Below are 12,698 nucleotides of genomic sequence, written 5' to 3' on the forward strand. Positions count from 1 at the left end.
TCTTTGGGGAAGGATCAGAATCAAAAACCAGCATTTTTTTATTTTTTTTATTTTACCTTTATTTAACTAGGCAAGTCAGTTAAGAACAAATTCTTATTTTCAATGACGGCCTGGGAACAGTGGGTTAACTGCCTTGTTCAGGGGCAGAACGACAGCTCGGGGGTTTGAACTTGCAACCTTCCGGTTACTAGTCCAACACTCTAACCACTAGGCTACCCTGCCGCCCAGCATACCGCCCTGCATACCACTGCTGGCTTGCTTCTGAAGCTAAACAGGGTTGGTCCTGGTCGGCAGCATACCACCCTGCATACCACTGCTGGCTTGCTTCTGAAGCTAAGCAGGGTTGGTCCTGGTCGGCAGCATACCACCCTGCATACCACTGCTGACTTGCTTCTGAAGCTAAACAGGGTTGGTCCTGGTCAGTTCCTGGATGGGAGACCAGATGCTGCTGGAAGTGGTGTTGGAGGGCCAGTAGGAGGCACTCTTTCCTCTGGTCGGCAGTGATTGGGGACACTGTGTAGGGTGCCGTCTTTAGGATGGGACGTTAAACGGGTGTCCTGACTCTCAGAGGTCATTAAAGATCCCATGGCACTTATCGTAAGAGTAGGGGTGTTAACCCCGGTGTCCTAGCTAACTTCCCAATATGGCCCTCAAACCATCACGGTCACCTAATAATCCCCAGTTTACAATTGGCTCATTCATCCCCCTCCTCCCCCCTGTAACTATTCCCCAGGTCGTTGCTGCAAATGAGAATGTGTTTTCAGTCAACTTACCTGGTAAAATAACAGATCAATAAATAAATAATAATGCTTACCCTGACAAGGACCCCACTTCCATCGATCCCTTGTATTCTTTATGGGTGTCCCGCGTATAGGAGTCTCCTTGCGGGGTTTTACATCTCGCCAAATGTGGGGAATATTGTACAGAATGAACGTATTGTTTTGATCCCTCAGGAACATGGCCTCTCAGACCATCGTTAGACTGAAGGACGTGGCCCGGAGGATATCTAGCGGGGTCGACACGGAGCACGTTAGTAAAGAACGCTCGGCCTCCCTCGACCTGTTGCTGCGCTTCCAGAGGCTGCTGGTCAGTAAACTCTACCTGGGGGTCAACGGCACCGAAAACACCAACGGATACAGTGAGTCGTCACAGTCCTCCTTTGGGGTTTGAACCTTTAAGCGTTTTAACTAAATTTGTATCCTTAACTATAAGAAAAATTCCTACAAAATGTAAATCACAGTGGAATTATGACAAAACACATTGTTTGCTGTGTTGTAGCCTACCTAGATAATAGGCTAGAAAGGCCTGGGGAAGACATTGTGAGGAAGTATTTATACCCCCTTATTCTACATTTTGTTGTTACAGTCTGAATTCTAAATTGATTAAATATATTTTCTCCCCATCCATCTACACACAATACCCCACTACGTCATTGTCGTTAACAGTTGAAGAAAATGGCAGAGAACGACAGCAGTGAAGTCCTGTATGGCAATACTTTGACCATTTAAATAAGAAGGAAATTCAAACTTGGTGAGGTGGAGTTGAGACCCAGTAGGACAGGTTTACTGCTGAACCGTCTGTAAGGGATGTACCATGTGACCCAGTAGGACAGGTTTACTGCTGAACTGTCTGTAAGAGATGTACCATGTGACCCAGTAGGACAGGTTTACTGCTGAACCGTCTGTAAGGGATGTACCATGTGACCCAGTAGGACAGGTTTACTGCTGAACCGTCTGTAAGGGATGTACCATGTGACCCAGTAGGACTGGTTTACTGCTGAACTGTCTGTAAGAGATGTACCATGTGACCCAGTAGGACAGGTTTACTGCTGAACCGTCTGTAAGGGATGTACCATGTGACCCAGTAGGACAGGTTTACTGCTGAACTGTCTGTAAGGGATGTACCATGTGACCCAGTAGGACAGGTTTACTGCTGAACCGTCTGTAAGGGATGTACCATGTGACCCAGTAGGACAGGTTTACTGCTGAACCGTCTGTAAGAGATGCAACGTGAGACCCAGTAGGACTGGTTTACTGCTGAACCGTCTGTAAGGGATGTACCATGTGACCCAGTAGGACAGGTTTACTGCTGAACTGTCTGTAAGGGATGTACCATGTGACCCAGTAGGACAGGTTTACTGCTGAACCGTCTGTAAGAGATGCAACGTGAGACCCAGTAGGACTGGTTTACTGCTGAACCGTCTGTAAGGGATGTACCATGTGACCCAGTAGGACAGGTTTACTGCTGAACTGTCTGTAAGGGATGTACCATGTGACCCAGTAGGACAGGTTTACTACTGAACTGTCTGTAAGGGATGTACCATGTGACCCAGTAGGACAGGTTTACTGCTGAACTGTCTGTAAGGGATGTACCATGTGACCTAGTAGGACAGGTTTACTGCTGAACCATCTGTAGGTTTATCAGATACAGTGAGTCCTCATTATGCAGGTTTAACAGATACAGTGAGTCCTCATTATGCAGGTTTAACAGATACAGTGAGTCCTCATTATGCAGGTTTAACAGATACAGTGAGTCCTCATTATGCAGGTTTATCAGATACAGTGAGTCCTCATTATGCAGGTTTAACAGATACAGTGAGTCCTCATTATGCAGGTTTAACAGATACAGTGAGTCCTCATTATGCAGGTTTATCAGATACAGTGAGTCCTCATTATGCAGGTTTAACAGATACAGTGAGTCCTCATTATGCAGGTTTATCAGATACAGTGAGTCCTCATTATGCAGGTTTATCAGATACAGTGAGTCCTCATTATGCAGGTTTATCAGATACAGTGAGTCCTCATTATGCAGGTTTATCAGATACAGTGAGTCCTCATTATGCAGGTTTAACAGATACAGTGAGTCCTCATTATGCAGGTTTATCAGATACAGTGAGTCCTCATTATGCAGGTTTAACAGATACAGTGAGTCCTCATTATGCAGGTTTAACAGATACAGTGAGTCCTCATTGTGCAGGTTTATCAGATACAGTGAGTCCTCATTATGCAGGTTTATCAGATACAGTGAGTCCTCATTATGCAGGTTTATCAGATACAGTGAGTCCTCATTATGCAGGCTGTGTTAGCTAATCCAAGTTTATAATTTTAAAAGGTTAATTGATCATTAGAAAATCCTTATGTTAGCACATCTGATAACGGTTGTTCTGATTTAAAGAAGCAATGAAACTGGTCTTCTTCAGACTAGTTGAGTATCTGGAGCATCAGCATTTGTGGGTTTGATTACAGGCTCAAAATGGCTAGAAACAAAGAACTTCCTTCTGAAACTCGTCAGTCTATTCTTGTTCTGAGAAATGAAGGTTATTCCATGCGAGAAATTACCAGGAAACTGAAGATCTCTATGTACGCTATGTACGACTCCCTTCACAGAACAGCGCAAACTGTCTCTAACCAGAATAGAAAGAGGAGTGGGAGGCCCCGGTGCACAACTGAGCAAGAGGACAAGTACATTAGAGTGTCTAGTTTGAGAAGCAGACGCCTCACAAGTCCTCAACTGGCAGCTTCATTAAATAGTACCCGCAAAACACCAGACTCAACAAACTCTGCCAAGAAGGCCAGCACCTTAGAGTCGCCTCTTCACTGTTGACGTTGAGACTGGTGGTTTGTGGGTACTATTTAATGAAGCTGCTGTTATCCATTCATGTTTTTATATGTTTTTAATATCTGTAAGTCAACCAATGATATCAGGTTTCCCCCGGCCATGATTACAGACACCCGTGTGTATCCTTTGACCCGATATAAACTAGTGACTCGCCGTGTTTATAATTATACCCCGATGAAGACAGCTTGTCTGTCCAAACGTTGGTTCATAGGTTATTAAATGACCTGAGCTCCTAGAGTGATGCTCTCCTTTATATTTTTCTAGTGTTCTACTCCGCGAGCTAAACAGGTGTAGGTTTCCTTCGCCTCCACATTATTGATATTTATTGCCCATATTTCCTTCCTGCAGATCCAGAGCTGCTGGGTGTGGGGTCCCTGTTGAAGAAGTACATCGCCCTACTGTGTACTCACATTGGAGACATCCTCCCTGTGGCTACCAGCATAGCCTTCACGGGACACAGACACTTCAATGAAGTGTCTCGTGTCATCGAGGGTGACCTCACTGGTTAGTAGTACTCTGGTTAATCTAAGTCTGCCAGGCTGTACTCAGACCAGGGTTCGGATCAATTTAGGAATGAAACTGAAATTACAATTCCTTCCAATTTACTTTCTGAATTGACCAACCCTGACCTGTTTTTGAGGTGGTATGATGTGAGAATGTTATATTTCTACCCATCGGGGTAAGCAGATGAACAAGGGTCTGTTTTTCCTCTTGGCCTGTAGGTGTTCTCCTCCCTGAGCTGGTGGTGTCCATCGTGTTGCTGCTGACCATGGACGCCGGCCTGATGCAGGAGACCGGCTCCATCCCTCTGCTGACTGGACTGCTGGAGCACCTGGACCGCTTCAACCACCTGGCGCCTGGACACGAGAGGGACGACAACGAAGACCTGGCCTGGCCCGGCATCATGGGTACAGAGCCTCCTGGGGGGGAGGTCAGGGGACCAGGGTTGAAGAGTGGGGAATGACTGGTGAATTTAAACCTAGACTGGAGCATTTGGTAGGTTGTGGAGCGTTCAGTATGTTAGAATGTAACTAGTTGTGGGTTAGAGTTTAGTTGTGGTTAGAATGTAACTAGTTGAGAGGTGGGTTAGGGGTTAGTTGTGGTTAGAATGTAACTAGTTATGTGAGGTGGGTTAGGGGTTAGTTGTGGTTAGAATGTAACTAGTTGTGGGAGCTGGGTTAGAGTTTAGTTGTGGTTAGAATGTAACTAGTTGTGTGAGCTGGGTTAGAGTTTAGTTGTGGTTAGAATGTAACTAGTTGTAAGAGCTAGGTTAGAGGTTAGTTGTGGTTAGAATGTAACTAGTTGTAAGAGGTGGGTTAGAGTTTAGTTGTGGTTAGAATGTAACTAGTTGTGTGAGCTGGGTTAGAGTTTAGTTGTGGTTAGAATGTAACTAGTTGTAAGAGCTAGGTTAGAGGTTAGTTGTGGTTAGAATGTAACTAGTTGTAAGAGGTGGGTTTGGGGTTAGTTGTGGTTAGAATGTAACTAGTTGTGAGAGGTGTGTTAGGGGTTAGTTGTGGTTAGAATGTAACTAGTTGTGAGGTGGGTTAGGGGTTAGTTGTGGTTAGAATGTAACTAGTTGTGAGAGGTGGGTTAGGGGTTAGTTTTGGTTAGAATGTAACTAGTTGTGAGAGGTGGGTTAGGGGTTAGTTGTGGTTAGAATGTAACTAGCTGTGTGTTAGAGGTTAGTTGTGGTTAGAATGTAACTAGTTGTGTGAGGTGGTTTAGGGGTTAGTTGTGGTTAGAATGTAACTAGTTGTGTGAGCTGGGTTAGAGGTTAGTTGTGGTTAGAATGTAACTAGTTGTGTGAGCTGGGTTAGAGTTTAGTTGTGGTTAGAATGTAACTAGTTGTATGAGCTAGGTTAGAGGTTAGTTGTGGTTAGAATGTAACTAGTTGTGTGAGCTGGGTTAGAGTTATGTTGTGGTTAGAATGTAACTAGTTGTATGAGCTAGGTTAGAGGTTAGTTGTGGTTAGAATGTAACTAGTTGTAAGAGGTGGGTTTGGGGTTAGTTGTGGTTAGAATGTAACTAGTTGTGAGAGGTGTGTTAGGGGTTAGTTGTGGTTAGAATGTAACTAGTTGTGAGGTGGGTTAGGGGTTAGTTGTGGTTAGAATGTAACTAGTTGTGAGAGGTGGGTTAGGGGTTAGTTTTGGTTAGAATGTAACTAGTTGTGAGAGGTGGGTTAGGGGTTAGTTGTGGTTAGAATGTAACTAGCTGTGTGTTAGAGGTTAGTTGTGGTTAGAATGTAACTAGTTGTGTGAGGTGGTTTAGGGGTTAGTTGTGGTTAGAATGTAACTAGTTGTGTGAGCTGGGTTAGAGGTTAGTTGTGGTTAGAATGTAACTAGTTGTGAGAGGTGGGTTAGGGGTTAGTTGTGGTTAGAATGTAACTAGTTGTGGGTTAGAGGTTAGTTGTGGTTAGAATGTAACTTGTTGTGAGAGGTGGGTTAGTTGTGTTTAGAATGTAACTAGTTGTAAGAGGTGGGTTAGGGGTTAGTTGTGGTTAGAATGTAACTAGTTGTGGGTTAGTGGTTAGTTGTGGTTAGAATGTAACTAGTTGTGAGAGGTGGGTTAGTGGTTAGTTGTGGTTAGAATGTAACTAGTTGTGAGAGGTGGGTTAGTGGTTAGTTGTGGTTAGAATGTAACTAGTTGTGGGTTAGAGGTTAGTTGTGGTTAGAATGTAACTAGTTGTGAGAGGTGGGTTAGTGGTTAGTTGTGGTTAGAATGTAACTAGTTGTGTGAGCTGGGTTAGAGGTTAGTTGTGGTTAGAATGTAACTAGTTGTGAGAGGTGGGTTAGGGGTTAGTTGTGGTTAGAATGTAACGAGTTGTGGGTTAGTAGTTAGTTGTGGTTAGAATGTAACTAGTTGTGGGTTAGAGGTTAGTTGTGGTTAGAATGTAACTTGTTGTGAGAGGTGGGTTAGTTGTGTTTAGAATGTAACTAGTTGTAAGAGGTGGGTTAGGGGTTAGTTGTGGTTAGAATGTAACTAGTTGTGGGTTAGTGGTTAGTTGTGGTTAGAATGTAACTAGTTGTGAGAGGTGGGTTAGTGGTTAGTTGTGGTTAGAATGTAACTAGTTGTGAGAGGTGGGTTAGTGGTTAGTTGTGGTTAGAATGTAACTAGTTGTGGTTAGTTGTGGTTAGAATGTAACTAGTTGTGTGAGCTGGGTTAGGGGTTAGTTGTGGTTAGAATGTAACTAGTTGTGTGAGGTGGGTTAGGGGTTAGTTGTGGTTAGAATGTAACTAGTTGTGAGAGGTGGGTTAGGGGTTAGTTGTGGTTAGAATGTAACTAGTTGTGGGTTAGTGGTTAGTTGTGGTTAGAATGTAACTAGTTGTGTGAGCTGGGTTAGGGGTTAGTTGTGGTTAGAATGTAACTAGTTGTGAGAGGTGGGTTAGAGGTTAGTTGTGATTAGAATGTAACTAGTTGTGAGAGGTGGGTTAGTGGTTAGTTGTGGTTAGAATGTAACTAGTTGTGAGAGGTGGGTTAGGGGTTAGTTGTGGTTAGAATGTAATTAGTTGTGAGAGGTGGGTTAGGGGTTAGTTGTGGTTAGAATGAAACTAGTTGTGGGTTAGTGGTTAGTTGTGATTAGAATGTAACTAGTTGTGTGAGCTGGGTTAGTGGTTATTTGTGGTTATAATTATTATATTTTATTCAAACATGATATCTGTTTGGGCTTCTTTGGGGTAATTTGCAGTGTACAAATTATGTGTAATTCTGTTCCGAACATCCGCGCAAGAAAAAATCGGGCCCGCGGTTGAATCAAGTTGATGTTCCCCGGTTTAGTGTGTGGTGGGATTGAATGTGAGGTTAGAATGTGACTAGTGTGGTGGGATTGAATGTGAGGTTAGAATGTGACTAGTGTGTGGTGGGGTAGAATGTGAGGTTAGAATGTGACTAGTGTGGTGGGATTGAATGTGAGGTTAGAATGTGACTAGTGTGTGGTGGGATAGAATGTGAGGATAGAATGTGACTAGTGTGTGGTGGGATAGAATGTGAGGTTAGAATGTGACTAGTGTGTGGTGGGATAGAATGTGAAGTTAGAATGTGACTAGTGTGTGGTGGGATAGAATGTGAAGTTAGAATGTGACTAGTGTGTGGTGGGATAGAATGTGAGGTTAGAATGTGACTAGTGTGGTGGGATTGAATGTGAGGTTAGAATGTGACTAGTGTGTGGTGGGATAGAATGTGAGGATAGAATGTGACTAGTGTGTGGTGGGATAGAATGTGAGGTTAGAATGTGACTAGTGTGTGGTGGGATAGAATGTGAAGTTAGAATGTGACTAGTGTGTGGTGGGATAGAATGTGAGGATAGAATGTGACTAGTGTGTGGTGGGATAGAATGTGAAGTTAGAATGTGACTAGTGTGTGGTGGGATAGAATGTGAGGATAGAATGTGACTAGTGTGTGGTGGGATAGAATGTGAAGTTAGAATGTGACTAGTGTGTGGTGGGATAGAATGTGAAGTTAAAATGTGACTAGTGTGTGGTGGGATAGAATGTGAGGTTAGAATGTGACCAGTGTGTGGTGGGATAGAATGTGACCCGTGTGTGGTGGGATAGAATGTGAGGTTAGAATGTGACCAGTGTGTGGTGGGATAGAATGTGACCAGTGTGTGGTGGGATAGAATGTGACCCGTGTGTGGTGGGATAGAATGTGAGGTTAGAATGTGACCAGTGTGGTGGGATAGAATGTGAGGTTAGAATGTGACCAGTGTGTGGTGGGATAGAATGTGAAGTTAGAATGTGACTAGTGTGTGGTGGGATAGAATGTGAGGTTAGAATGTGACCAGTGTGTGGTGGGATAGAATGTGAGGATAGAATGTGACTAGTGTGTGGTGGGATAGAATGTGAGGTTAGAATGTGACTAGGGTGTGGTGGGATAGAATGTGAGGATAGAATGTGACTAGTGTGTGGTGGGATAGAATGTGAAGTTAGAATGTGACTAGTGTGTGGTGGGATAGAATGTGAAGTTAGAATGTGACTAGTGTGTGATGGGATAGAATGTGAGGTTAGAATGTGACTAGTGTGGTGGGATAGAATGTGAGGTTAGAATGTGACCCGTGTGTGGTGGGATAGAATGTGAGGTTAGAATGTGACCAGTGTGTGGTGGGATAGAATGTGAGGTTAGAATGTGACCAGTGTGGTGGGATAGAATGTGACCCGTGTGTGGTGGGATAGAATGTGAGGTTAGAATGTGACTAGTGTGTGATGGGATAGAATGTGAGGTTAGAATGTGACTAGTGTGGTGGGATAGAATGTGAGGTTAGAATGTGACCCGTGTGTGGTGGGATAGAATGTGACTAGTGTGTGGTGGGATAGAATGTGAAGTTAGAATGTGACTAGTGTGTGATGGGATAGAATGTGAGGTTAGAATGTGACTAGTGTGGTGGGATAGAATGTGAGGTTAGAATGTGACCCGTGTGTGGTGGGATAGAATGTGAGGTTAGAATGTGACCAGTGTGTGGTGGGATAGAATGTGAGGTTAGAATGTGACCAGTGTGGTGGGGTAGAATGTGAGGTTAGAATGTGACTAGTGTGGTGGGATAGAATGTGAAGTTAGAATGTGACTAGTGTGTGTCTGCTGCGACAGGCTCGTTCTTCACAGGGCAGAGCTCGAAGAACAATGAGGAGATGTCTCTGATCCGCAAGGCCGACCTGGAGAACCACAACAAAGATGGCGGCTTCTGGACCGTCGTCGACGGGAAAGTCTACGACATCAAAGACTTCCAGGCCCAGTCGCTCACTGGGAACAGCATTCTGGGTATGGAACTGTGGAGAAACACTTGACTGTTGTATTGTGGTAGAGGTATTGTGATCGACTTGGGTTATTTTGGAACTGTAGAACAGACATGCATTTTTTATGGTTTTAGAGTTGTCTTTTACCAATCTATTCATTCTATACTTATTTGATTACATTATATTTTGACTGATGTAATTTATTCTTCAGTGTGTATTGTGGTGTAACCTGTCCCCTCCTTTATAGCCCAGTTTACAGGAGAAGACCCTGTTGTTGCGTTGGAAGCAGCCCTGCAGTTTGAGAACACCAGGGTGTCTATGCAGGCTTTCTGTGTTGGACAGTACATAGAGGTGTGTTTTCATCCTTACTTCTTCAGAGCTGTTACACTTCTCACTGTTGTTCTTTTGTCTTTGATTAGTCTTGGAACAAGTTTTTGAATAGTCTTCGAAAAGTCTCAGAATAGTCCCCGAACAGGCGTTGAACATTTGAAATAATCTCGGTGCAGTCTCAGAACAGTATTTAAAAAAAACTGTATATCCGTTCCCTGTGTCCTCTCTGTTCCCTGTGTCCTCTCTGTTCCCTGTGTCCTCTCTGTTCCCTGTGTCCTCTCTCCGTTCCCTGTGTCCTCTCTCCGTTCCCTGTGTCCTCTCTCCGTTCCCTGTGTCCTCTCTCCGTTCCCTGTGTCCTCTCTCTGTTCCCTGTGTCCTCTCTCTGTTCCCTGTGTCCTCTCTCTGTTCCCTGTGTCCTCTCTGTTCCCTGTGTCCTCTCTCCGTTCCCTGTGTCCTCTCTCCGTTCCCTGTGTCCTCTCTCCGTTCCCTGTGTCCTCTCTCCGTTCCCTGTGTCCTCTCTCCGTTCCCTGTGTCCTCTCTCCGTTCCCTGTGTCCTCTCTCCGTTCCCTGTGTCCTCTCTCTGTTCCCTGTGTCCTCTCTCTGTTCCCTGTGTCCTCTCTCTGTTCCCTGTGTCCTCTCTCTGTTCCCTGTGTCCTCTCTCTGTTCCCTGTGTCCTCTCTCCGTTCCCTGTGTCCTCTCTCCGTTCCCTGTGTCCTCTCTCCGTTCCCTGTGTCCTCTCTCCGTTCCCTGTGTCCTCTCTCCGTTCCCTGTGTCCTCTCTCCGTTCCCTGTGTCCTCTCTCCGTTCCCTGTGTCCTCTCTCCGTTCCCTGTGTCCTCTCTCCGTTCCCTGTGTCCTCTCTCCGTTCCCTGTGTCCTCTCTCCGTTCCCTGTGTCCTCTCTCCGTTCCCTGTGTCCTCTCTCCGTTCCCTGTGTCCTCTCTCCGTTCCCTGTGTCCTCTCTCTGTTCCCTGTGTCCTCTCTCCATTTCCTGTGTCCTCCAGCCCAACCAGGAGACAGTGACCACCCCAGACCTGAGCAGCCTGTGCTCCCCCCTCATCGACACAGAGAGGAACCTGGGACTCCTGCTGGGCCTCCACGCCTCTTACCTGGCCAACAGCACCCCCCTGTCACCCATGGAGATAGAATGTGCCAGTGAGTAACCCTGACCTCTGACCTCTAACTCCTGTCTGACCTTGATCTTGCCCCTGACCTGTTGTCCATGTAGATAATGTACTAGTCAGTAACTGACCTGTTGTCATGGAGATAATGTGCTAGTCAGTAACCCTGACCTGTTGTCATGGAGATAATGTGCTAGTCAGTAACCCTGACCTGTTGTCATGGAGATAATGTGCTAGTCAGTAACCCTGACCTGTTGTCATGGAGATAATGTGCTAGTCAGTAACCCTGACCTGTTGTCATGGAGATAATGTGCTAGTCAGTGACCCTGACCTGTTGTCATGAAGATAATGTGCTAGTCAGTAACCCTGACCTGTTGTCATGGAGATAATGTGCTAGTCAGTAACCCTGACCTGTTGTCATGGAGATAATGTGCTAGTCAGTAACCCTGACCTGTTGTCATGGAGATAATGTGCTAGTCAGTAACCCTGACCTGTTGTCATGGAGATAATGTGCTAGTCAGTAACCCTGACCTGTTGTCATGGAGATAATGTGCTAGTCAGTAACCCTGACCTGTTGTCATGGAGATAATGTGCTAGTCAGTACATCAGTCAGTGCATCATCATATTTTTGATGGAACTTGGTGGACAGGTTTCAGATTGTGTTGTTGAACTCACAGGGCTGCTTTCCTGAGCGATTTTTAAATCGAGGCTTAATCTGTCATGCTGTTTGAGATTGATCCATCTGATCGTAACCAGCACGTTATCTCTCTCTCTCATCAGAATGGCTCCAGTCGTCCATCTTCCAAGGTGGTCTGCAGACCAGTCAGATCCACTACAACTACAACGAGGAGAAGGATGAGGACCACTGCTGGTTGCCGGGAACACCAGATAAGATGTACTCCCGCTGGCTCACCCTCAGCGACCATGCCCAGCCCTTCTTACAGGCTATCGCTGACAACACCACTCAGGACCACACTGTGAAGGTTAGGGGCCGAGGGGTTAGGGGCCGAGGGGTTAGGGGCCGAGGGGTTAGGGGCCAGGGGCCGAGGGGTTAGGGGCCGAGGGGTTAGGGGCCGAGGGGTTAGGGGCCAGGGGCCGAGGGGTTAGGGGCCGAGGGGTTAGGGGCCGAGGGGTTAGGGGCCATGGGGTTACGGGGTTAGGGGCCGATGGGTTAGGGGCCAGGGGTTAGAGGTTAGGGTCCGATGGGTTAGGGTCCGATGGGTTAGGGTGCGATGGGTTAGGGTCCGATGGGTTAGGGTCCGATGGGTTAGGGTCCGATGGGTTAGGGGCCATGGGGTTAGGGGCCGATGGGTTAGGGGCCGAGGGGTTAGGGGCCATGGGGTTAGGGGCCGAGGGGTTAGGGGCCGAGGGGTTAGGGTCCGATGGGTTAGGGGCCGAGGGGTTAGGGGCCGAGGGGTTAGGGGCCGAGGGGTTAGGGGCCATGGGGTTAGGGGCCGATGGGTTAGGGTCCGATGGGTTAGGGGCCATGGGGTTAGGGGGTTAGGGGCCGATGGGTTAGGGGCCAGGGGTTAGAGGTTAGGGTCCGATGGGTTAGGGTCCGATGGGTTAGGGTGCGATGGGTTAGGGTCCGATGGGTTAGGGTCCGATGGGTTAGGGGCCGAGGGGTTAGGGGCCGATGGGTTAGGGGCCGAGGGGTTAGGGGCCATGGGGTTAGGGGCCGAGGGGTTAGGGGCCGAGGGGTTAGGGGCCGAGGGGTTAGAGGTTAGGGTCCGATGGGTTAGGGGCCGAGGGGTTAGGGGCCGAGGGGTTAGGGGCCGAGGGGTTAGGGGCCGAGGGGTTAGGGGCCGAGGGGTTAGGGTAATAGTCCTACATTTCAAATTGGTATTTTGAGCTGTGACTATATTTAATATATGTAATTTATCCGTAGCTATCTGAAACACTGGTTA

General features: G+C 46.6%; 1 protein-coding gene across 9 annotated transcripts in view; it reads left to right on the plus strand.

Annotated features, from left to right (window-relative positions):
• Nucleotides 1-12,698, plus strand: part of herc2 (HECT and RLD domain containing E3 ubiquitin protein ligase 2) — a 251,465-nt gene that overhangs the window by 80,256 nt on the left and 158,511 nt on the right. For all 9 annotated transcript variants that reach the window (XM_036978973.1, XM_036978974.1, XM_036978975.1 and 6 more), the window contains 7 exons: nt 954-1,138; nt 3,967-4,122; nt 4,341-4,526; nt 9,199-9,369; nt 9,592-9,695; nt 10,675-10,825; nt 11,572-11,774. In XM_036978973.1, coding sequence (XP_036834868.1) covers nt 954-1,138; nt 3,967-4,122; nt 4,341-4,526; nt 9,199-9,369; nt 9,592-9,695; nt 10,675-10,825; nt 11,572-11,774 — 1,156 coding nt within the window. The remainder of the gene's footprint in view (nt 1-953; nt 1,139-3,966; nt 4,123-4,340; nt 4,527-9,198; nt 9,370-9,591; nt 9,696-10,674; nt 10,826-11,571; nt 11,775-12,698) is intronic.

Source organism: Oncorhynchus mykiss, chromosome 5 (genome assembly GCF_013265735.2).
Source record: "Oncorhynchus mykiss isolate Arlee chromosome 5, USDA_OmykA_1.1, whole genome shotgun sequence".
Taxonomy (NCBI): domain Eukaryota; kingdom Metazoa; phylum Chordata; class Actinopteri; order Salmoniformes; family Salmonidae; genus Oncorhynchus; species Oncorhynchus mykiss.